Source organism: Gymnogyps californianus, chromosome 3, assembly GCF_018139145.2.
Source record: "Gymnogyps californianus isolate 813 chromosome 3, ASM1813914v2, whole genome shotgun sequence".
Lineage (NCBI taxonomy): Eukaryota > Metazoa > Chordata > Aves > Accipitriformes > Cathartidae > Gymnogyps > Gymnogyps californianus.
In genome coordinates, this window is record NC_059473.1 from 25371520 (window position 1) to 25397355 (window position 25836).

Sequence of the window (25836 nt, forward strand, 5' to 3'; positions counted from 1 at the left end):
TAATGATATTAAAGAATAAAGAACAGTAATTATCCCCTGACATTTTCTTTATTAATTTTATTATAAAAACTCGTTGATCCCTTCAGTCTGTTAACAGGTCAACTGCTTGAAGCCTTTCTCCAGTTTTTACTCAGTTCTCAGTTGGGCAACTTTCCCATCAAAGTTGATGCTGTTTTGCCTGAGTAAGAGGACCAGTAAAAAGGAGAGAGCATTTTAGGATTTGTGCCACGTAGGGGTGTTAAGAGTCTTTAAGGCTTCTCCTTAACCCCCAGCCTGACAGAGAAGCAAAGACACCCCATCGGCTCTGCCTGGCACTTGCAAGCATGCTCACGCCCAAGGTTATCATTGCTGTGGCTGTATGCTGATGCTCCTATCTATGTCCCAGTAAATCAGTAATGTCCCGGTTTTTTCTCCTCCTCACTTTACTACACAAAGTCCTCTTATCTTCAGGTTGTCAGATTTCTAAACAGGGTTGAAGCCGTGAGTCTTCTCTGCCAAATGCAGTATGTCCAGGAGGTGACATTACACTGTCCTCTGGTGGTAAAATATTCTGCTTGCAGTCTTATCTCAAAAGCAGGGTGCTTTCAGACACTTCCTTCTCTATGTTATTCACACGTTAATACTGTTCTTGAAGAGCTGTCTTGCTTTGAAAAGGTTGCCTAAAAATAACAAAAACATTTAGGAAGAAGTTCTTAACAGAGGAACTTTCTAACAAAGTTGATGTGAACTGTGATAGTGAGTCTTTGCTAACATAATTCAGTTTCAGGTTTAGTTTAAAGTTTTGGTTGGCTGCCTCAGCCATTTTTCTGTGTTGTTCCTTGAACTCAAATGGAAGAATATTTGTTGGAAAAGTACAAAACATCAAGTCGAGGGATTTGAGTTATCGCTCCATTTCAACTGTAAAGCGTTGGTGAAACTTTGGATGTCATTTTCTCCTACCATTTTCTGTATGGAGAGTGGAGTGACAATAATAGCTACTTCATCATGGTGTTTGAAGGTTGTTGATGGAAACAAGGTCCTCAGTGTAAAGAATATGCAGTGTAAAAAGCAGTAATACATTGCCTGTTACAATAGGACCCAAGCTCTTCGAGAGAATCCTGTCTCAGGAGTGGTATTTTTTATATGCTTGCATAAAATCAGGGTGAGCTCTTGTCATATGTAGATCACCGTTTTTAAGTTCTTTGTTTTTCAGTGAATTCTTACCTAGTATCACAGACTCCAAAGCAGACGGAGGCTAAGGAAAAAAACAAAACAAAACCAGATTTCAAATGTTTACTTTTCTTTACTTTTCATATAGACATATTAGAATATGTTTTGTTAATATGTTTAGACCTAAATGATTTAACCTTTAAATTAAAAAAATTATCAATTCTTTTGAGATAACTAGAAAGTAATAATAATTTCAAGTTACTGTCTGGTATCCATCTAACTGTAATGATATGCAGGTGAAAATTCCACAATTACCCTGTTGGTAATTAATAACTCTTCTAATAGAAGAAAATTTACATGCAACTTTCTGCACTCTTCCACAGGAATAAGTATAGAAAGAAAGAAAGAAGTTCATAAGAAACTACCACCTCCAGCCAGTGTCACTTTTTTTCCACCAACAGAGCAGTAATCTGAGGGACTTTAGATCTCCAGAGTACAGCAATTAGGTAAGACATAATGATTTTCATGAGTCCAGACTGATGAAAGGGGTGTGTCTGTTTTCAGAGGCCACTGTTCAGGACTCGGCAGATGGGCAAATCCTCAACTCAGGTCATTTGAGTGAGGCAACTGGACAGTTAATTTAACACTGATCAAAGCTAATTTGAGAGGTGGCAGATGTATGCTAGATGGGCTGTAGCTCAATGTGTTACAAAATATTGCTATAAAGGCATCAGTGAAGGATTTGCTGTGGAGGAAATAGCAGTAATGTCAGTTCTGTGATTTGTCAGACAGACCACATTCTTCTGTGCCTGTGCCCTGTACTAAATTGCTGTTTGCTTGGGTGGCTTGCTTTGTATGTAATAGCTTTCTGACATATGGGTTTCTAAGACACTGAAGTGTTGCTTAGACTTTAATACATCATGTATAGTTCACCACCTGTATGGTCCACCACCACACGAGGCCCTGGAGTTAGCTAACAACATTAGTTCAACTCAACATCCCTCCCCAGACTGGTCAAGGAGTGAGGCTTGCTGACAACTGACTTGCTACTGCTAATGAGGCTTGAGGTGAAGCTGTACATCACAGATCAGTGCCATGGACCTCCACCTGCATAAATGAATTGTGGATAATGTTCACCAACAGCTATTATTGTTTGATCACTTACAAACACAGGACACGATATTGAAACTGAACAGCCGTCACAGACATAGTCAGCAGGGAAAATATAAGCTCCTCAATTAGGTATTCTTAATTGACTGGTTTGCTGATGAGGGGTATGCCACATGGGTGCCAAGACAGATCCCTAAGGTGAGACAACGTGAACAACTGCCTTACAGCAAGTCCAAGATACATCCTCTTTTAAAAAAGATTTCAAACTGAAAAATAGGTCTACTGCATGTCTAATAATTCTCCAAATGTCATCTACTCTGCCTTGCTTAGATACCTCCTTTAAAAACACAAGAGCAGCAATGTTTTGATAAAATATTTAAAGAACTAGATCCTTGTCCAAAGGTTATTGGTAAAGAGGCTGCACTTGATTTTCAGAACCTGAGATCCTGATTGCAGCTTTCAATTTCTATTGATACAGCTCTGTTGCTTCAATGGAGCCTGTCTGGCTTTCCAATTACATCAAAAATGGTTTGAAATGATAAGGGAAAGCTATTTGCTCTCATTTTTCAGTCACAGTAGGGTATATCCAGAAGTCTATGAATATATTGATTTACAGTCTTTCTGAAAGTAGATTCTAATGATGTTAGCAATTGAAATCAACCCCCATGCACATTTGGTAGTCAAGAAATGTTTTATTTAATTCAAGCACGGAATTAATGTTGATATGAAAGCTATACCAAGCAATTCCTACTAAGCAGCAGTAAGAAGTGCATTGTGGACATGTCTGTCTTTACTTGCTCTCTTTTTTTTTTCCTTTCCTTTTTTTTTTTTTGTTTGGGGCAAGTGTTTTTGTAGCAGCACAGTTAAAAAAACCTTGCAAGGAAGTGCACAGTAGAGTGAAATATTTTAGCAGAGGGCACAGTACAAGACTTGAGCCTTCTTCTGTTTTGGTTTTTTTTTTTTTTTTTTAATAGTGGGAATAATTCTATTGCAGCTTGATATGTTGTTTGGCTTATGTGTGATGGATTTTCCATACATGTATGTGGTAAGAAGGGAACGAAATTTCTTCTCATACTGGGTATGTCAGTTTTTTCATAAGTAGCATACCCTGCTAATTTTCGGTCATCACATCATATTTTCTGTTTTTACCCCATTGGCTGCATACAGTTTTCTCTTTAGAAGCTGGAAAATCTGCTCATAGCCCTTAACTCTATCCCTAACACCTCATCCTACATTGTTGTAAGTGAAGTCAGCAATTGCCTGCCTTCAATTCTTCACTAAATGTGGAAGAATTAACCCATTCCTTACTCTCTTAACAGAACTTTTCGTACAGATCTTTCAAGTTTGTAAGGGTCAAGCCCTTTAAAAAATGAATTATTTAACATGTAGCAGTGACAAAGTTGATTTTTGCAAATAAATTACTTCTAAATTAATATTGTAATACCTTGTCAAAAAGTTTATCCCTATGTTTCCCTTTTATTTATTCATCCTGTCTTCAGATTTTTGAGTTTATAAGCCCTTTTATGCTGATTTATGTTTCCAAATAAGCTGTCTTTTTATATACAAGAAATAGTTTAGATGTGACAGTAAAGATATGGATTTTTTTATAACAAATACTGTAGATACTACTAATTTATATTAGTAAATTTAATAATCTTTTTCTCCTTGCTCTTACATGAAGATCAAGCTACTTAATACCAGGATTTACAACTGATTCTCTGGAATTTTGTATCAGTAATGACTGGGAAGTCTATTTGCTATGCAGATAAAAATAAGTAGTACAAATAGAGTTAAGGTTAGAGAAAATATTTCAATAGAAGATAGTGGATGTGAAAAGTACGTGTCTGAATGGCAAACAATTAGAATGAGATTCTATGTTGACACAAACCATTATAGCTCCATGGAAGTTAATAGACCTATACCAATTCACCTGAGTTGAGAATCAAAATAATGAAGATAAGCTTAAGAGAAAAAGGGAGAACTACGGAAGGGACTTGGAGTACGCAGTGAGGAAGTCTGTAGGTTGCAGGAAAAATACACAGCAGAGATGACAGTAGTGCTTCAGCCACTGGAATAATTTTTTCTCTGGTTCCGTATGTCTGGTAGTGAGCTCATGAATGGTTTCTTATACACGCAAGAACATGGGCTAGGTAAGAACATAGTTGAGTTTGTCTCTAGTTAGGTTAAAAAATACACTTACATGGTCCAGCCGCTGGAGGTCTCTCTTGTTCTGCTTACATGAATGAGGACTGGCCTTTCAGAGTGAAAAACTTAGTATCTCAGAAAGATAAATGGGTCAGTATGGAAAGCCAGCTGTCCAGTGCTGCCCAGCTGACTGAAATGAAATGACACCAGCCCAACTCTCAACATGATAGATTATAAGTACGAGATATAAGCAAGATTAACAATTGAGAAATGCATTTTTCTTCCATTAGAAGAGCATTTCTTACCAGCCCCATTCTTCTCAGTTGTGCTCTGCACAACTGTATTAAATAACCTGCTGCCAATAACTGAATATTATTTGAGAAAATAAGTTAAAATCAGTAGTGCCTTTCTCAATCGTTACAATATGTAAGCAAATACTATGTTAGGCTGGATAGTGGAAATGCACCACGTAAATTTTCTTTTTCCTGCCAGGGGTTTCTGGCTCAGGTCAATTGAAGCTGGTGGTAACTTCAGCCAGACAAGAACTAGATTTCCCTTTTCTGGAAGAGTCTGCACCTTCTATTTATTTCTCTATTCTGAAACAGAATTGAGCGATATACACATTCAGAACTTCCCATGAAATCCTGTTCTGGAAAAGTAAACATTAGGAGAGACTTTTGGTTACCTGTGTGAGTTGAAGGTACAGGACCAGGTCTTTGTTTTGCTCAGCTGCATTGCATAAGCAATGGAAATCTTTCTGCATGCGAATTATCGGCTCTTGTTTGTTTGAGCCGTGAAAAATAAATGAATGCAGGAAAATGCTTAAGAAATCCTTTTGAGGGTAAGAACTTCAAGGTCTCTGACTTGTGTAGAATCAAAGAGTTTCGTACTGCTTCATAGCACATAGCTTTCAGTGATGTGAAATACAGGGAAGAAGAGAGTGAAGCCTCAGGCAGTGATTTCAGAAGGATGTATGAAGGTGAGTGCTGAGAATTTAGGGTTTCAGTGATTTAGCTAGGATAATATGGGAGTTTGGGGTTAGGGAGGAATGTAACAGAGATCTTTAAGTTTCAAGGTAATGTGATGACTAGATAATTTTTTCCATTCTTCAATTCTCCACACTATTTTCAGAGTTTCATCTGTATATTGTGAGATAGTATGTTTCCTTATATTCATACTATTTGTTTAATTCTTTAAGTTAAAAACCAACTTAGATTACAAATTCTGAATGCTAAAAGTCTGATATCTTTCAGATTTCTGCTGGATTTTTTTTCTGTATCTCTCAGTATACATGAAAGAAGTTACGTAACTTTTTACTTTAATGGTTGGCCAATATTTGAGCTCCTCTAGTTTATTTCTGTCAAAAATGTTGATATGAAGTGATATATCTTTGTGTACATTCTTTGTAATCAAAGTGGGATTAAACTGAGGTCCTGTTTCCCTGAATGTAGCGGGAAAAAAGACAATAGGAAACAGCTCCTTTGGCAGTAACCCAAGCCTCTCTTTTCAGTCAGCACTGCACTCAGAAAACTCTCGCTCCCTCTTTTTCTCTCTTTGTGGGAATTCAGGATCATTCTACAAAGTGTTTCACTATTTTGTTTGGTTTGGGGTTTGTTTTTTTTTTTCCTGCATATGTAACATTTCTGACTGAGCCACTTACACTATTTTGCTAAAATTATATACACACCTTTTGTGTTCACATCCACGTGGCTCAGATTTTTTTTATTTGCCTGTCTTGTGGCTGGTGCTTGGGAGGTGATACCTATTTGTCTCTGTCTTCTGTTTGCCCAGCTATATTTCAAAACCATTTTCCTCTCTAGGACTACGAACTGGTTCCATTCCACTCTGTTTCCTGTCAATTTTCTTTGTAGCCATCAAGGAAAATAGGCAGGGAAAGTGTGCCTCCCACTTCTTTGTAAAAGGTGTGGTTTATTACCATATTTTGAAATGTGCTGTTATCAATTCTTTTGAGCTTCACTTCTTTTTAAAGGACTTAAACGGCATTTGGTCGTCCAAGAAGTTTTGCGCTCTCTTATCTCGGACGGTGAAATTTAAAGAATATCAGAAGTGTTGTTTAACAGTCTAAAGTAAGCCTTAAACAGGGGATGTGCTCATTGCCATGTTCTTAAAGTCTAGGGCAGACAAACCTGCATTTTGCTATACTGAGTATTTTAAGGCCTCTACTCCTTCTGGATTTTAGCTTTCCCAGGTTAGTATGGGGAAAGATCTTTGCCTAATCCTGATTATGTATAAAAACAATAATCAGAAGTGGTTATTTAGTGTAAGAGCCAGGCTGTATGGTTATTATCTTAGACTGGCAGTGAAACCCCTGGAGAGTTATTTCATTTTGTAAATTAGCAGGCAATTAGAAAAAGAGTTTTGCTTTGAGTTTTTTGGGGGATGTTTGGTTTTTTTCCCCCCAACAAAATCAAGAATAAGCATCATCATAATGTATGGTTTCTTTCTATAGATTTCAGCTAGATTTAGCAATTGCTTCAGAGTTCATCATTAATTATCCTATACTGTATCTTGCAACAATATTTGTCCTAGTGTTGTCAGAACTCCCTGTAGTGTGGATCTATTAAAAGTCTGCAAAAGGAGACATGAAGGGAAAGGGATAATAATGTACGCAGATGAGTGCAGTACAGTACAGTACAGTGTGTTTTTAGTCAAAAGCAAATGTCTGTCCAATTCAAGAATTATGGAAGAAAAGTGGATCTGTAATTATGTTCATAATTAGAGAGAGCCTTTTTTGGTGCTTAATTTAAATAATGTAAAATATGTAGGTTTCTGAGCACCACAGAAAACGTCAAAGCTGATAATGTGGGAGGTTATTGTGGTCCAGGGAAAGGAGGGGGGACTGGATTCTAAAACAGTGAAAATCAGTATAGCTCAGTTGGAGCTCTTTATTTCTATTGATGTACACTAGTTGAAAATTGGTTTATGACTTCAAGTTGCATAGAAACAAAGCAAACCAAAGAAACTGTTATGAAAGCATCCATCTAGGAAAACATCGGGGGAAGAAAAATACAGTGAAAACAGAACTCTTTCTAAATTAAATTTACTATTAAATTTAATGAAGTTTCCTAGTGGGGAGTTCCTGGAAAATGTGGACTGAAATGTGAAGCAAACTTTGATTGCTCTTTTAGCTGCCTTGATGGTATATTTACAAGAACTAAATTTCTTCCCTCCCCCCCCCCCCCCCCCTTACTTCTAAAGAAGCTTTCTAGAGAAAAATACCCATGCTTCATAACCACCTTAAGAAGCATTTGCTATGGTTGTTTCCAAAGGAACAGCTTAATAGTTTCATAAATATCCAAGTTAATAGGCTCCTAAAAACAAGGAAAATTGCCTGTAGGTGGTTTCTGCTTATACAGAAATAGCTACTCTCTGAACTGAAACTTTCTCTAAACTTTCTCTCTAGGCCTGTTACCTATTACTGCATACTTTGCTGTCCTGTTCCTACTTCCTTTAGCTGTTTTGAATCAACTGTGGGTAGAACAATACTTAGATGAAATGTACTTGAGGGTAAAACATGATCTAACAAATTATAGAAAATAAACAATATTAAGCATAGCTTGTGACTATAAGGAGATCAGAAACAGTCTAATGGGGACACACTTTTTTTGAAAATGCAACAGCTATGCCACTTCATGATAAAGCCATACTTATGGCTGGATTTGAAGAAAATACAAAATCTTTCAAAAAGTGGCTTCCAGAAAGGAGTCTGAGAAAAATTATTCTTTTCTTATATTGAGTTGCTATTTGGTATGCAGTAGGAGCTGCTTCTCCTATATTTTTGCTGCCTTTTTTCCCTTGGTTTTAATTTTCATGGTGTTAAGGCACGTAACAGTCTTGATAACCAGCTTTTACTAAAGATATAAAATCATTATTTTCTGCATAGACTTGGTAATGTGGGTAAGCCTCATAATGGTCATACGTAGAGAAAACAAGTGCTCTTTCCTCCCCTTAGAGGTGCAGGAAGACCCAGCTGCTGGCAAATTAATTTACATTGTGCTTTACTCTTCGTCCATTTAATATTTGTGTTGTACTGAGGGGGCTTATCATTATTAGCCAGCTCACAGAATCATGCTTATGAAAGGACATGCAAAGTATGAAAAGAGATGCTAGAAAATTGGGTTTTCCTCTTAGGATTTCGTAACAGGCTTTGAGTCCTGGTGGACTTTCAGCTGCTAGAGCCTTAAACCAGTCTAAATGCAGCAGAGTTGATTTTACAGAAGGCAGCAGGAGACTGAAACAAGACTGAGCAGTGCTGGTTTATGGCATGGGAACGGTCTGGTGAAAGCTGCAGGTACTCTCCCCATCATGACTGAGCTGGTTCCACACAGCAAGTGCAGCTGAACTGTGATTTAGTTCGGGATATCTGCATCCCCATTTGGGGTGCCCATTAGATAGAAACTAAGAGGCCCTTGCCCTGCTCTTCTTTACTGTTCCTGTTTTTGGTAATTTCATTTTATGTGTAGACAGCTGTTCATCATGTTAGATATTTGTATTTCACATTCCTCAAGTCTCCTAAATTCTTTGTCAGTGGGGAAAAAACATTCATAAAGTTGTTTATCCACTGGCAAGTTTTAGAAATCTGTTATCTAAAGTTTTACGTAGGAGCTTTTATCAAAATCTTTATTTTTGAAAGGTAATTCTAGAAGTACATTGTTACTAGTAACACCCCTGGGAGACTGGTTCCCTCCAGAAAATGTATGCCTCCTTAGAAAAGATGATGAGGCGTCGTAGTCTTGACTTAAGAGTGAGCTCTTAATTCCCTCAGTGCTGTTTTTTGACAAATCCATCCCTGATGCTCCGTTGCAGGGTGTAGTGTACAATAAGGAAAAACATTTTTTCTCCTTCAGGCAACAAGTAAGCCTCTCCCCCTTTCCCTCCGTTCAACTGCAGTTGAACAAAAACCATCATAGAAACTTAGAGGGAGAAATAGAATTCAACATAAATTTCTTCTAATCACTAGGTACAATATAAAATAAAACTTAATCCCCTACAGTTCTCTCTTTAAAATGTGCGTATCTTCTTTCCCCACTACGCTAGTCTGAAATAATGAGGCAGGAACCAACCACGCAGTTAGGCTGGCTCTGGTCTTCTCTTACTCTGCTGTGGCTGTCAGCATCAAAATTTCTATTACCTCTCTGTCACTTAATTTTGGGGGTCCTTCTCTACTCTTACTCTCCTTCTTCCACTGATCACTCCCTCCTCCTCGTGTCACTCTCTGCTTTTCTTGATTCTCTGACAGCTTTTCAGTTTGCTCCACATTGGCGGGACTGGACCTATTGTATATTTTGTTCTATTTGGTAGGGGAGGCTGAAACTCAGCATCCCGTGGATTTCTCCGGGTGTTGTGTAATTGAATTGTCTAGAGTGTTAATCATCATTTGATTATTCTGACATTCTTGATGAAAAAATATGTACATTAAAATCATAATGTAATTACAGAATTTGCTTTTAGCATTAATATATGTCTTCTCAGTGACATTGAAATTATTTAGTACTCCCAATATTTCTGTATTATTTTGACAGATATGCAGTGGGCTATGAGTAATTTTAAGGTGGCACAGTTTACTCCATGCAGCTTAAAAGCAAGGATTTTCCCTTTCCCCTTTTGCCTCATCACATTTTATTATTAATGGACACATTTGAATTGTCAGCTTTCCCAAACCTTGGTGTACAGGCTAGAATGATCAGATTAATTTAATTGCTTAACCATGTCATTGCTAACTAGGAGTACTGAACACCCTCTTGTTCTTGCTTTATCTTTTCCCTAGCAGTTTTTCTGTTTTTTTTTTTTATTCATCCTGTTAGTTTAAACGTAAGAATTCCAAGCCAAAATAGCCTGTAATGTGGAAATGTAGGCTTCCAGGAGCTGTGTGGGCTAGGAATAAACTTTTGACTTTGTCTGGAGGCAGGATGCTAAGACAGCTCAGCTGGCAGGTTAATGAAGATTGTCATGAATATTAAATGATAGAACCAAAACAAAACTCCCAGAGAGACACTTATGCACAAATCTTACATAGCAACATGACCAGCTCAGACAGCTGGCTCTCTGTAGACTTTCTTGAAAGAAAACAGTGCTGAGGCATATTAGGATGATTTTTATAAACCGGAAAGCCAATTTGTGGTGCACTGTTTGAAAGTTAGAGGTCTTAATGATTTATAGCTTGAAGCAGAAATCTGTTTTCTGAAGTAGATAAATAACAAGTAAATTACATCTGTGCTGCTCTTACTTATATTAAGTGTTTCAGAATATTTTTCAGCTTTGTGCTCGCTAAAAATGTGTACAAGGGGTAAGCTTTACTGTTAAAGTTCATACCAGCTCTTTGCTGTGCAGCGATAGTCCCACTTCTTCCTCTGAAGTTCCCCTATCCCTTCTTTGTTTTTTTCCCTCTCTAAAAAGACCACATTGCAGGGCACAGAATAATAAACTACAGTTGGTTTTGTTTCTTGTGATTTGTCCCAGACAGGGTAAGAGCTTGCTATTCACAGAGTTCCTCCTTCAGCTCCAGTGGTGTAAAGCTAGCTCCTGCTACATGGAAAAATTGCTCCAGCACATGCAAAAAGTAAAATTCAAGAAGCTTGGATTTATTTGAAGTAACACCAACATAGGTCTGGGATGCTTCCATTAACAGCACTGCAGTCATGCTCTGTTTCTAAAAGGATATCTAAAGGTGAGACATTCTCTATGGCCTAGAGAGTAATCTTTGTTACGCTTTATAAGTTGGGGTCAGATTCTTGCACATAACTTCCTTGACTTTTATGGTTTTGTAAATTTATACCGACTTAATATGTGGTTCAGTGATTTTCAGACACCAAAAGGAATGACTTGAAATAACAGAGTAGGTTTTCTCAGATAACTGCATGTAGGCATGATCTATTTTGTGGTGTTATTCTGAGTATAAAAAGATAAAGTAAATCTAAACTATTTTTAGGTGCGATGAGTCAGTCTAAATGAGTTGATGGAAAAAGATATAAATGAAAGGACAGTCCAGTTAGAGGAAGTTATGGAGAGTAATGCTTTTATGTAAACATTCTGCAGAATTCATTTGGTTTTCCAGACCCTGTCTGTAGATCAAGAAGTGCTTTGCAGTGGCTCATTGGAGACCTCTCTAGTCATGTAGCGCTGGCTATTTTCAGTTCAGTTGCATTAAAAACAGAATATATTTTTTAAAGTAGAATTTTAAAAGTATTTATGTAAATAATTGATGCGGTTATTGCAGTGATATTACGTGACTATGAACAGTGTGCGCAATCAGAAATAGAAGTGGCCAGCAGGTTCCCAGCTGTGAAGAAAACACATTCAGTGAGATAATTTTTCAGCTAGTATTAGGACAACCCCTGATTTATTTCTGTTGTTGTTAAATCAAACAGCCTAGTGGAATGGAGTGATTTTTTTTAAGGGTAACATAAACCAGATACATGTAAAAGACTTAGTTATTATATTTGTGTTTTCACAGAACCATGAGGAATTTACACCCATACTCTCTCACAGAGCTTGCAATAAGGTGAGCTACAGTTTCGTGGAATAATAGTTTGTAACTATTTCCCTATGTATTAAAGGTTCCCATAAATATATATTACTTTGTGAAGCAGATACAGCTAACATAATTATTCAGATAAAATCTTGCTTAAGATTTTACTTTTTTTCAAGCTGAAAAGCTCCTTTAGGTACTTAGGGAAGTTCAGGTTAACGTATCTTAGTCTGCAAAGGCTACAAACAGTTGCTTTGGGATTAGAGGCTCATTTCTTACTTATTTGAAATATCATCTAGTCTATTTTAACATAAACTAGTTAAGCCTAGTGGATGAAAAGTTTACCTGTAGCTTCTGGCTGCACCTTCATTTTGCACATTTTGAATATATCATTAAAACTCTTGACAATGTTGTGAAACACCTTTTATACAATGTCTTTAAGTGGCTGAGCCAGAAATACTGTTGGGGTCATGTTTTCTACCAGTATTTCAACACACAAATGACCAATGGACATATAAGCAGATTCCAAGTGATGACGTACATGGATGAACATGGGTAAAATATAATCACTTCAGCTGAAAGATAGAAGAACCACAAAGTGATACCTCTTTGGAGTGAGGAAATTAAAGCTAGAGCTTCAGAAAGTAGCATTCTTGATTATTAGAGCCATCTTAGGGTCCACCAGCCCAAATGTCCAACCAACATTACCTTCTTCAAATGGCTGAAAGTCCCAACAGGGATGAAAGACGAAGGGAATTCAAGGGAAGTATCAGCTCATTTAACAGCCAGGAAACCTAGCATTAAGGATTGCAAAGTTGTAGTGAAGCTGAGAATTGCACCTTCATCTCTGTGTCCCTGGTCACCTCTTCAGCAGCAAAACTCCAGCCTTCTTTCTTAAACTAGATTGGGCATCTGTATTGGGTTTGCGTGGCAAGGTTTTGGTAGCGGGGGGGGGCTACAGGGGTGGCTTCTGTGAGAAGCTGCTAGAAGCTTCCCCTATGTCCGATAAAGTTAATGCCAGCAGGTTCCAAGACGGACCCGCCGCTGGCCAAGGCGGAGCCCATCAGCAACAGCGGTAGCGCCTCTGGGATAACATATTTAAGAAAGGGAAAAGAAGTTACAGGGGAGTAGCAGTTGCAGTCAGAGAGAGCGGAGTGAGAAGATGTGAGAGGAACAACTCTGCAGACACCAAGGTCAGTGAAGAAGGAGGGGGAGGAGGTGCTCCAGGTGCCGGAGCAGAGATTCCCCTGCAGCCCGTGGTAAAGACCATGGTGAGGCAGGCTGTCCCCATGCAGCCCATGGAGATCCACAGTGGAGCAGAATCCACCTGCAGCCCATGGAGGACCCCATGCTGGAGCAGGTGGATGCCCGAAGGACGCTGTGACCCCGTGGGAAGCCCGTGCTGGAGCAGGCTCCTGGCAGGACCTGCGGACCCGTGGCCCCGTGGGGAGAGGAGCCCACGCTGAAGCAGGTTTGCTGGCAGGACTTGTCACCCCGCGGGGGACCCACGCTGGAGCAGTCTGTTCCTGAGGGACTGCACCCTGTGGAAGGGACCCACGCTGGAGCAGTTTGTGAAGAACTGTAGCCTGTGGGAAGGACTCATGTTGGAGAAGTTCATGGAGGACTGCCTCCTGTGGGAGGGATCCCACGCTGGAGCAGGGGAAGAGTGTGAGGAGTCCTCCCCCTGAGGAGGAAGGAGTGGCAGAAACAACGTGTGATGAACTGACGGAAACCCCCATTCTCTGTCCCCTTGCGCTGCTCGGGGGGAGGAGGTATAGAGAATCAGGAGTAAAGTTAAGCCTGGGAAGAAGGGAGGGGTGGGGGGAAGGTGTTTTAAGATTTGGTTGTATTTCTCATTATCCTGCTCTGATTTGACTAGTAATAAATTAAACTAATTTTTCCCCAAGTCGAGTCTGTTTTGCCCGTGACGGTAATTGGTGAGTGATCTCCCTGTCCTTATCTCGACCCACGAGCCTTTCGTTGTATTTTTCTCCCCTGTCCAGTTGAGGAGAGGGAGTGATAGAGCGGCTTTGGTGGGCACCTGGCATCCAGCCAGGGTCAACCCACCACAGCATCATTTAAAGACAAAATAAGAAAAATCGGTAAGTTGTGGACTGAATAGCAGCAGCATAATTTCCTATGAATCCAGGCACCTGCAAGGTATCAAAGCCAAAGGCATCAGTATTTTTGAAAAATGAGACTGAGGATGTCAAGCAAGGAGCCAGCAATCACGAACTGTTTAATTCATGCTGATTTTCCCAGAACTGTATCCAAGGAGGATGTCACACTTTTCCGTTCTCAAGTTCAACCTTATCTCTGAGTGCATCAGCAAGTTTCACCTCTTCTGAAACTGTACTCTCCCGTGAGTTATTTATAATCTGCTGCTTCTCCTAAGTAGAATTTCATTTGCCTTCCTTCTCTCTGCCTTGGATTGTTATATTCCACTGATATGCTGCTGCTTCGCATATAAACCTTTCAGCAGCCTGTTTTCTTCCAGCTCCAAGACATGCTAAGCTCAAAGGAGACCATTCAGAGAAATGGGAAGGACGTGTTTACCCTTGGCAGCAGCAATTTAGGGACATACATAATATTTAATGCGTAGAATCATAGAGGCTCAGCACATACTCAAACATCCCTACTAAGTATGTGTTCTTAAAATCCTTTCAAGTTCACTAAAATTGATAGGTTGGTCTTTTGCACAGTAATACTGAGAGCTTTTCAAATATCCCTACAAGCTGCCATCATCATTTCATTTCTGTCTACCATTTTTGTTGCGTCAGAGATCAAAACTGCAGAGCGTTATTTCTGACCTGTTCAGTTTAAGAAATACATGGAATAGAACAAGTTTTAGAAAGACTGTAAGAGTGTTGCCTTTGTCAAAATTGCTAGATCTTGTGTATCTCAGACATACATGTATGTTTGTCTTTCTGTAACACAAAAATAGATCACAAATGCCTTGAAAGTCCTACTGTCCTATTCTTAAAAAGTATTGCATAGCTATTTTAAAGTACAGAACATGGTTAAACAGTAAATAAGGAAAAATCGGTGATATTCTTGAGACACTTCCAGGCATAATGTAGGACACAGACATGTTACCTAAGAAGATAATCTCAATTGAAACATGTAATCCCTTCAATTAACACTTTTGCCGTAAGTATACTTAGGTCTGATGCATGGCTGCACAGTTCTGCAGTTCAGAGTGAACACTTTGCTTTTTGTGAAGCTATATTTATTCTTTTGAATGAGACTATGCTTTTAGGAGCTTTGCTCAAACATAAAAATTAATAAAGGGTTAAATATAATTAATAAATTTGAGTTACCTAGCCCTTATCTGTGATCATTACCAAAACAGCACTGCAATGTAAGATAAAGCGTATGTAGCCGCAGCCTCCAATGGGAAGAGCAGCCTCCTAGGATACCCTTGATCTGCCACAGCTATTTTGAACCAGTTATCAGTTTAATCTATAAAGTTATCCTCCAGGCAGTTAACTGCTTGGTAACTAAGCTCTGTGTATTCAACACAACTGATTTTAGTATCTCTGCAAAGGAGCACAGAACTAGGCACAGGGAAGTTTTCATTTCAGTCGTCATCTAATTCTGTCTGCCCAAACTGGCTGAAACAAATGCTACCTATAAGTTTTTTTTTTCATTCAGAGCTTCTGTTCTCTATAAAAGAAGGGTGCAAGGCTTTAAGTTCAGCTCTACATTCAAACATTCCTACAAGTTTAGGCCTGTTTGGATTCAGTTCATGTGTTTGACTCTTTGTAATCAGTCTATCATCTGTGTTGTCGTAATCTCTAAAGCCCAAGTAGATATGCCAAGGAGTGGACTCAGATTTTCACAATGCAAGGGTTAGATCCAAGTCTCTGCTTTATCTGCTGCCTTTGCACAATATGAGAAAACTTTCAGCAAAATCTGGATAGTAAAATACAGACATTGGGACATCGATTTCTTTTCCTTTTTCAGAGAGGTTTCTTTAAGTTGAGGGAAATTATGTCATATTTTGATTTTTCTTGGATGGCTTATCTCCAAGATGGCTTGCACCCAGATTCTTCTAAACTTTTCACTTCTCAGAAGGATAGTGGCTCATGTCAGAAGGACAAAGGCTCATGTCAAGAAGTACTGCAGAACACGGTAATCTGAACATTCATTAACAGTGCAGAATTTCTGATGGCAACAGCTACAAATAACCTATGGGAAACAGTAATAGGAATTGTTTATTCAAGAATACTTCCTGTGGCTCTGCAGTTCATCCAGGGGCACAAGCTCCATTCTTCACAGAACGTTAATCTACGTTTCTGTTATTTTGGATTTCTTGTCAACAGATAACCCAAGCCAAGAAGATCTAAGCGTAATTTTTGTAAACGAGTAAATTAGGACTCACACCTTCTACTGAACAGGAAGAAAAAAGCCAAAACAGAAGGCATTGTGTAAAGACCAACAGATGGGTAAGGGTACAAGTTTACATTGACCATATTTGACAGAAGCAAAAATAGGAAGCACTGTCTGTTACCAGATCTGCATGTACTGCTCTGCCAAATTACCAGTATAAATTGTCCTAACAGTACACTAAGATACATTCTCATTTCCCACCTATTCTGTTTTCTGGGATAGGGGCTTTTTTGGTCATGCCAAGATCAGAATCATGCCTATGCTATTAGAGTACTTTTAGCAGTGATGTGCACCTATCACGTACTTAGTTCTTTGAGACTCTGATTGAATAGACTGAAAAAAAAAAAAATCACCTTTTGATATAGCACTGATTTTTCTGTCAAAGCACTCATTCTATATTATAACTATCTGAATCACCATTCGCAGATAGGGCTCTGAGTGAAGTAATTATTACAAATCTAAAAGTTAAGGGGCTTTTTTTGTTTGTTTTAATCAAAGCATTCACAGACAAGGACTGATTTTCTTTGAAAACAGCCATTCTGTATACCATGTAAATAGCTTTCAGGTTATAGGTTCATGTGCATTTTACTTTATCTGAATATTACTCATGGTGCATGGATTTGTCATATAAGTTGCATGGCTTGTATATTGTTTCCTGTATGGACAGAGAAACATTAAGCAAAAGCATAAATGGATGATGGATAACAAAGCGTATGATTGTCATCACTTACATCAGTTCTGGGATTTCAAGATATCCCTGAGAATATCCACTGTTCATCCAAAAATATGCAAATACTAATCAGACCTACTTAGCACATCTTACTGATGTGCAGCTGAATGCTACTGAATGGCAGCTTTTTCACTCACAGAAGTAGTCAGAAGTTATTCTAAAATTTTTTTTCCTCTCAGTTTAACCAGATCAGCTGAAAAATTAGCATTGGACTTCCTATATGAAATTTTTCACATCTCTTCCATTTTCTCTTAAGCAGATGCAAATTACATTGAGCACATTTCAGATAAGTATATTTATCTGTAAAAGAGACAGAATACATTTGTAAAGTCAGCTAAACCATTTTTTTTTTTTCATGTTTTCTCTCCTGCACTATCAAGTGAGTTCTACATGTTCTTGGGAGTCTTGCAAGGGAAAAACTGCAGCAATTAAATGCCTTTCCAAACTATCATTTGTTGAATATGTAGCCCAATGGTGGTTTTGAAACAAAAGTTAAAGGAGGTGATTTACAAACTGTGTTGAGGCTTCTCCCATTCCAAAGCACTGTACTTAAACAGATAAGCGTCCTCTTTTAATTTTTACTGAAATGTGAAAGTCTGGCAGGTCTGACAAGTGCAGTCTGAAACGTGATCCTACACTGATTCCTATGTTACTATGAACTCATAGCCAATACCATCAGACCACAAAGACTATTAGCCTAGGCTGCAGTTTTCAAAGAAACACAAGGCCTTTTCTGCGTAAGAAAACTCATACAGAAACTGATTCACTTAAATCAATGAAACGCTCATATTTTGGCAAAGGGTCACAAAAAGAATGGTGTCCATATACACATTACAGTTAGGAAGGAAATAACTTCAGTTTATGTCTAATCCCAAATTCTTGGAAAAATCTCAGCCACTCAGTCTTGCAGGATTTGGAGTACCTGCATTCTGGCAGGTGGTCTTGTTTAGATTAGGATGCAATAACTAGTAACTGTGACTAACAGCTGCTAACACACCTTATATGTTCTTAGTACTATTTCACGGAACTGCAGTCTCTACAACTGCAAAAATAAACATAATACTTTCATCTGCATTTCATAGCCCCTTTATTGAATTTTGGTTGCTTGTATTATTAGTCCTGCTGCTCTAGTTGTTAATCAGAGAAGTCCTTAAAGTACGGATGATAGAATCTATCCTGTCACAAAAGTTAGTCAAATGTATTAGGATCAAAGTGAGGGACTATTGAAAAGAGTGCCAGGTGGGAAACAGCAACTCAGGTTATGCATCCTCTAAGCAATGAACCCATCTGATAATTCTTAACATTCTGAAGAGTAAACTATTATTAAATACTAAAGTAAGGTAATTCTTGGTGCAGCAATTCATTAAAACCTCAGACCATTCAAACACCCATGTTAAGTTAGCAACATGCAGATTAGAAGCAGCACAGCAAAAATAATGACATTTGCAATGTTATCTGGAAGCAGCAAGTAAATTGAAAAGAAATTCTTCACTCTCCAAAGGAGGTGTCAAGTAGTAGGACAGCTACAATAGGGCTTTACACAGCTTGCTTGTTTTGAGTGCAATTTATAGATAGTGAGAGCACCTGTCTTCCTGGTAATACTACAGAGGTCAGGGAAATGCAGCTGACTGAAAAAACCACCATAGCAGACAGTTTGCTTTTAAGCAAAATAAATTTCAGGCTGGTGGCAAGTAACAACCTTAGACATAAAATAGTGTCATTAAATTAACACGAAAAGAAATATTGTGGTACTCTGAATTAATTTTTAAAAAGTAGTCAGTGCAAATGTGTTAAGGAATATGCCCACTTAAAGCCTTGTTATCATAACACTGTTCTACTGAGTGGGAACCTCAAGTGAAATAGCCTAGGAAGTGATTAAATTTGAGTCCTTCAGTTCCCAAACTGAAATAAAACCAAAAAGGAAATGTTTTGCATTCTAAAATGCACTCAGTTGTGATAATCTTGTCTTTAATAACAGAAAGGAAGGACTAGAGCATCTCCCTCTGTTCACAGACATGAGTGAGGGCAGGTTGGATTCGCAAGGATCTCACAGTACAAGAGTGGGGTTTATATCACCATTTCCTGTTGCAACAGGAGGGTTTCTTCACTGAAGTGAACCTGAAATTTAGTACAAATAGAAGCGGAGTTATCTGCTTCAACATCAGCAACGGTGACCTTCATAGCGTGAATAGAAAAAGCAGGGAGAGAATAGTAACACTAAGCCACTCAGTGGTGATGAGTTACAATCTAGCTACAGCATTTTTGAAATGCAGCTGCATATGCTGATCTCAGATGAAGCCAAGACTATTACAGTAATCACAGTAGCACAGCTACTGAAGCTGCCCCATAAGGAAGCATGCAAGGAAGGGAAGACAAGGGGAAAACACAATAGGCATTGGAAAATTATTTGTGAAATGCTTGCAGAAGAACCACCACCATTACCACCAAACCCACAGGCATTCCGATAAAGATGGCAAGTATACACTCATACCTGTGGGCAGGCACCATCAAGGGGCCAACTCCCCGCCACTGTTGGTATCTAATCAAAAGGCCAGCAGTAATAATAATAAAACAAAAATAATTCTCTGAAGCAATAGTATTTTCTTAGATGCTAAATTATTTATTCCACCCCAGAACACCATCCAACAGTAGGGGGGGCCCATGGAGTCCCTCCTGCAAATTAAATTGTCTAATGGTAAGACACAAAACAAGTTTACAGTAAAATCTGTAACATTGTGAAAGAAAGGACAAATAAATAGAAACAGCTGTCTAGTTATTTGATAGGCAGCTGTCCCCTGCAAACCATAAAGTGGAGAATCATCTAATAAAATCTTTCCTTCAAAGAAAATGGCCAAAATGCTAAAGAAATAGAACAAAATATAGAATTGCATTTTTATTATATTATCAATATAGAGTTGGGAGCAGCTGCTCAGTTTTTCCATATCAATTCAACCTGTCACAGTGGCAGATAAATCCACATACATGACAATTAACATTCTACTTAAGTTAGTGAAAGTCAGTGGTTAGCAACAATTTATAAACCACATGCTTTTACAGTCCTCTTGTTGCTGAAAGACTGCCAGAGAAACCTGATAAAGGGGGTCTGCTTTCACCCTACAGGATCTGCAGTTTTATATTAGATTAAAAGGGAGAGGAACAAATGAATGCACACTTCATTGCAACAGCAATGATGAAGCCAGAGTAAGAACAAAAAAAACCTAACAAGTTAAAAATGAGAGCTGAAATTGTCAATATAAAGATGCTAACAATATCCACAGGATACTAAACTACTATAATAAACTTGTGCTGTAAGAGTATGTGGTAAACAGTGGGCTATCATTTCCTTTATTTGTCAGAGAAAGAGCGGAGGAAGCTAGAAGGAAATCATAATCTAATATAGATGACATCTTTGATAATTATTTAAAAAAATTAAAGTGTCATTTATTCAAAACTAACATAATAATGGTCTTAGTTAAAATGTCACAGTAGTTCTCATGGGGAAAAGATTTATTTTTCTTGGTTTACAGCTGTAGGCTTTGCATAAATATTCCACAGTAACTGCATTTTAAGAGACTGAGTGGTTTTATATCCAGTATTCTCAAACCTATCAAATATTAAATCCCACAATGCTTTTTAAAATGTAAGCCTCTATTACACCTGTTTGTACATGTGATACGTACACTCGCGTGAAGCACAGAAAATTGACGTTAGCTCGTCCAGGTAATGCATTGACACTTTTCCAAGGAGTGAGAAACAACTTGGGATTTACAAAAAGACCAGCCATGTTTCAACTATTAAAAACTTCCTTCTCTCTTCTAAGGCATGTAATTTTACATTACACACTTGTAAACAGACAAATCCAGGCAGAAAGAACTTTCATATGAAATAATTCCCATAACTCAGGGCAAACAGCCCAAGTGTATGACACTAATACAGATCTGTTTGTTTCCTCTAAACTATGTGTGTACACACATATGTATTTTCTAAACAGAAAACTGACTCATGATAGCTAATTGTAGTAATGAACTCCAGAAAACAGGGAATCAATCTAATATTCTATCATGCCTCTCCCCAGGCATTCTCTAGGTACAAAAATGTTCCTCAGAACTCATCTTTAATGTTGAAATGTGGCTGATCTTCAGGTTTAAAGTCTAGATTGGGGCTGCCATCCTCATTCAGAATTCGTCGAGAAGTATAGCCAACAATTGGATATTTGGCCTTGTAAACATTATTGAAGATATCATCCAGGGACTTCAGTTCCTCTTCTGTGAGTCCTGTCTAAATGAAATATGGAAATGAAAGTCCTGTCTCAAAGAAATAAAAACACAGATATTTACATGCATTTTTCTTTTTTATTGATTACTATAAACCTTATGGTCAGCTTTTGGGTTTACTTTGCAGAGCATGATTAACAAAATTGATAGTATAACCTGTAATTTTATTCTTTTCATTCAAATTCAGCCTTGACAAAACTTTAATATATTCAGGTCAAAAAAACCGTTAAATCTCCCTTCATTTTCCCTGCATAAGTAAATCACACCTCAAACAAGCAACAACCCACTGCCAGAGTTAGCATCCACTGCCATGTCAGTGACACAGGACACAATAAATCAATTGACAAAGAAAGTGATTTACTCTCTTTGGAAGCATCTTTTTAAACAGCAGGTAATTTCCCCTTTACGTGCTTACATAAGATGTATTGATTCCACAGATTAAAAACTTTCCTCTTTAAGGCTGTTAGCACTGCAGCTTTCATGAGCAGTAAATACATATCCATTTTATGTATTTAAAGAATATTAATGCATTTTGTTTTTAAAGATGTGAATCAAATAATACAAATAATTTATCATTCATCGTCTTGCAAAAGAATAAAACTTTGCAAAACAGAATTAAACTAATAGTCCATTTTCTTACTATGTCATGTGTAAGATCTGCTGGATCCAGAGACATCTTTGCAACTCCTCTTGTTGAGTCTTTTCCAACCAAAGCATTGTATGGGGCTCCTTTTCCATAAAATTCTGTCAGATTAGAATTAAAAAAAAAAATCCAGTGATGATCTGACAATGTACAGGGTATGTTCAGCCTCTACCTTTGATCAGCCTGTTACACTTGTCAGTGAACTGAAAGCAACAACTCAAGTCTATGACTCTTCTTTCCAAAACTGACTTTAGATTTGCTACTTTTTGATAATACATCCCAGTCCTTAAGAAAAACACAAAACAGAGGGTGGGGTTATACAATACAACTGTTGAACTCCTATACTGTGGTCTTAAAATTTACCTATTATTTAGGGAGCTTTACATTCTCATGAGAGGTTTGCAGACGCCAGAATTTGCAGTGGCAAGCCTTTTCTAACTTAGGATTTGATGTGTATGTCCAGACAAGCTGCATTAACAAGCTTAGTATAAACAAAGCAACAAGCCGTTAGTTTACTTATGATGACATTAAGGCAAATGTCCAGGACCCCCGTGGTCCCTTCAAACATTTTACAGCAAATCTGGATTACGTAGCAGGAGTTCAAATTAGAACATCTGTAGTTCTTAGGGAAGGCACAAACATCAAATACAGCAATAAATGGTTTAGGTGTAGATGATGAGACAAAAAGCTTCATGAAATAAGAAAATTTTAAAGGAGAAAAAAATTACTTAGCCCCCCCCCCCCCTTTCAAAATCACAGTCAACTCTTCCAAGAGTTTTCGCCAGGTCACTGGACAGCACGGGTAGGCAAACACCAGCACAAAAGGAAAAGATGAAGCTGCAGCAATGCTGGTATTGTGTAGTGCAATACGGGTACATCCAAGTTAGCTTTGATCTGGTCAGTTCATGTACTCAGTGCAATCAAACGCTGTAGCACCGGCTTCCGTGCGGCCTGACCCCACATCTGGCAAGGAGTTGAGGTCCAGGCAGCTGTCTTCAGCATTTCTGTCATCAGCGCCCAAGCTAACTGGACTACGCTGGCTTGTCTGTCTACGTGTACTGTAATCTCAAACCAGTGTACGTTCTAGACAAAACCTTAGCGGGGGAGCTGCCAGAGGAAGAAAACTGAGTTTTTTAAAAAAGGAAAAAGTATGTTCTTCTTGTTGCAACTGAACTGCAGGCTTCTAATACATTGGGAATATTTAAAAACAAATGACTGAATAATAGCATTAAAACAAAGCAGACAGGAGAGAAGCAGCAAACTCACCTTTTCCAGAAGTGACATCAAATACTACTCCCTTCACCGCCAGGTAAATGGGCTGTCCTTCCTGGAAAGAAAGCCATCAATATATCCTCAACACTTAAGTGTATACAAAAGGCAATTAGTTTTAGCTATGAAATCCATAAGCACTAAGGACAAAAGAGAATTAAATTCTCTATTGTATGTTTTCTCTTGTTTGTGTGTGTATACAAGCATACACATTATCTTTCTTGAAATTTCTTGCTTGTGCTTTAAACTGTCCCTGAGATACTTTTTTTTGAGGATTTAAGCATATGGAATGAGAGAATCTTTTTAATCTAAACGTCACAATCATAGAAGACGTCCCTCTTGCAAGTCACGTCTTGTCTGCCCAAAGATGATCAACTGCACCTTTCTATTCCTAATGCAGATGGATATTGTCCAAGATAAAAGGGTGTATGGCCAACAGCATTCTTTATTCAATTAAGAGAATAACAGATAAATACATACACACACAAATCTGATCTGCTGACATCTGTTTTACTTAATAAGCCAGTGCTTCTGCTTTGTGTTTTATGCATAAGATGTATTTTTAGTCAGGTGCTGGTTGGTTTCTTGAGAGTATCTAGAGAAGACCCTGAGAAGGTCAGCCGGCAAGTTTTCCAAAAGAGAAGACAGATGTGTATCAATACAGGACTTTATCATTTTGAATGTGAAGTTCTGCTGAGATTTCTGCATCACAGAAAGCTAAAAGCTCTTAAGTTGAAATTGCTTTGTTATTTCTATAATCTTGTAGGAAAAAAAGGGTATAAATACATGATTTAATGAATTATTGGGAGAAAATTACTTTGGCTCCAACTTACGGTAATCTGAAATTCACTGGCATGAGTACCTTGTCAAGCAGGCAACGAATAAAATAGGAACGTGCCATCTGATTGTCTGTATGCAACTTCAACGGACCAAAATCAGCAGCTGCCAGCAGGACAAATGGATAGCAAGCTAGCAACACATGAATGCCAACAAACTTCTCACGAATGCCTAAACAGCAAGTTATCCCATAATTACGGGGAGGGAGGGAACAGCACAGCAGCAGAGCACGAGAAAACCAAGTTTTAACATGGTTTCTGGGCACCAAGCAGCAGGGAAGGAGGCGACGCTGGAGGCTGTGCAGTGCGACGCCAGGACGCCCCACCGGCCCCGGCCCCCGCCCCGCGCCTACACCAGCCCCGGCCCCAGCCCGGCCCCACGACTTTACAGAACCGGCCGGGGAGGCTCAGCGGCCCGAGGCCCCGCTGCGGCTCTGCCTCCGGCCCGCCCCTACCTGCTGCCCGTCGTATCTGGCCAGCTCGGGCTCGGTGAAGAGCCGCACGGGGGCCTCGGCCGGCGGCCTGAAGCGCAGCTCCCGCTCGGCCGCGGCCGGCAGGGCGCCGAGCAGGGCGGCCAGCAGCAGCCGCGCCGCGCCGCCCGCCATGCCGCGGAGGACGCGCGGCGGCCCCGGCCCGGCCCGGCCCCCCCTCCAGCCGCCGCCGGAGGCAGCCCCGGGCCCCGCTCGTCCCCCCGCCCCGGCAGCCGGGCCCGCGGGGGGGAGCGGATTCCTGACTCGGCGCCTTGGTGGCTTGGTTAAATGAAAGTACGTGGGAAGAGTTTAAGGCAAGGCGCGCATGCACTGAAATTAAATAACTACTTGTAAAGTGCCCGGCGCTACGCCGAGGACGAGTCACTAGAGGCTGAGGGCTGCCGCTGGGGGAGCTCTCTTCCGTGCGGGATGCGGAGCCGGAGCCGGCACCGTAACAGACATCTGCTAATAAAAGATTCCTCAGTTTCCATCCTTTTCCCCCTCTGAAGTTTCTCTGCTTGCTGTTTTAAAGGTTTATTCACAAAATCAGCACACGTAGGGCAGGCTTCGTCTTTATGACTTAAAAAAAAATAATAAACTGACATTTTTAGCCTAAGGAAGGAGGGAATAAATAGGAAATTTTCAAATGACATGATTTCCCCATGCTATAAATATAGCACAGGGAAAAAAATATAGCACAGGGAAACAACATAGCACAGGGAAACATTCTGGGCTGGCAGAAGAATAAGCAGTTTGATGTTTGTAATTCTATATAGAATTAAGAAAATTAGAAACTTTTTACAATTCAGATACATATATCACATCCCTCACTGTGGTGCTGGCAAGTAAGGACTTGAAGGATTTAAAGCCTGGATGTTTGATGCTACAGCACCCAGTCTTCCTGACTACCGTGCTGTAATTCAAATCCCTGTTTGGTATCTCCACTCCCTGTACGGTGTTTTGTGAAAGCTGAACAGTTCGGAGAAGGATCTGGACAGTAAATAGGAGATGGAAATGGGCTGGATCTTTGTTTTAAGGATTGTTCATAAACTCTTCTTGTATAAAATCCATACGTCCACCTCGGAGGATGCCTGTTCCATGTTGCCTGAGGCAACACCCTTTTCCACAGGCTGTCCAGAGGCAGTTCTGTACATTGGTGTAAGCAGAGCTGAAGTAGCTAATCCAAAGCAACATCTCCATGGTTCTCTTCTGGATGACAGAAGCAGCACAAGGTGAGAAGCACAGGGGAGTGAGGGCATGTCACCACAGTATGGGGGTGACAACCAATGGGCCACATCCCCGTGTGAGGAGCCGGGTCAAGCCTGCGGA

At 39.3% G+C, this 25836-nt stretch overlaps 1 protein-coding gene and 1 long non-coding RNA gene across 2 annotated transcripts; one reads left to right on the top strand and one right to left on the bottom strand.

The window, feature by feature from the left end:
* The first annotated feature begins 1538 nt into the window (after positions 1-1538).
* LOC127013995 (uncharacterized) lies at positions 1539-11924 on the top strand. The gene is made up of 3 exons (XR_007766148.1): positions 1539-1655; positions 10885-11092; positions 11879-11924. It is a non-coding gene; the product is annotated as an uncharacterized LOC127013995 (long non-coding RNA).
* Positions 11925-20500: 8576 nt separating this feature from the next.
* Positions 20501-24642, bottom strand: NENF (neudesin neurotrophic factor). The gene is made up of 4 exons (XM_050893895.1): positions 24493-24642; positions 23199-23259; positions 21930-22033; positions 20501-21293 (listed from the first exon to the last, which is right to left on the bottom strand). The coding sequence occupies exons 1-4, from the start codon at positions 24640-24642 to the stop codon at positions 21117-21119; spliced, it is 492 nt and encodes a 163-aa protein (XP_050749852.1). The 3' UTR covers positions 20501-21116.
* Positions 24643-25836: the final 1194 nt, after the last annotated feature.

Coding starts and splice junctions, on each gene's coding strand:
- NENF (XM_050893895.1), bottom strand. CDS start 24,642: ATGGCGGGCGGCGCGGCGCGGCTGCTGCTGGCCGCCCTGCTCGGCGCC. Junction 23,260..24,492: donor CCAGATACGACGGGCAGCAG/GTAGGGGCGGGC, acceptor CTTTCTTTCCAG/GAAGGACAGCCCATTTACCT. Junction 21,294..21,929: donor CAGATCTTACACATGACATA/GTAAGAAAATGG, acceptor TATTTCATTTAG/ACAGGACTCACAGAAGAGGA.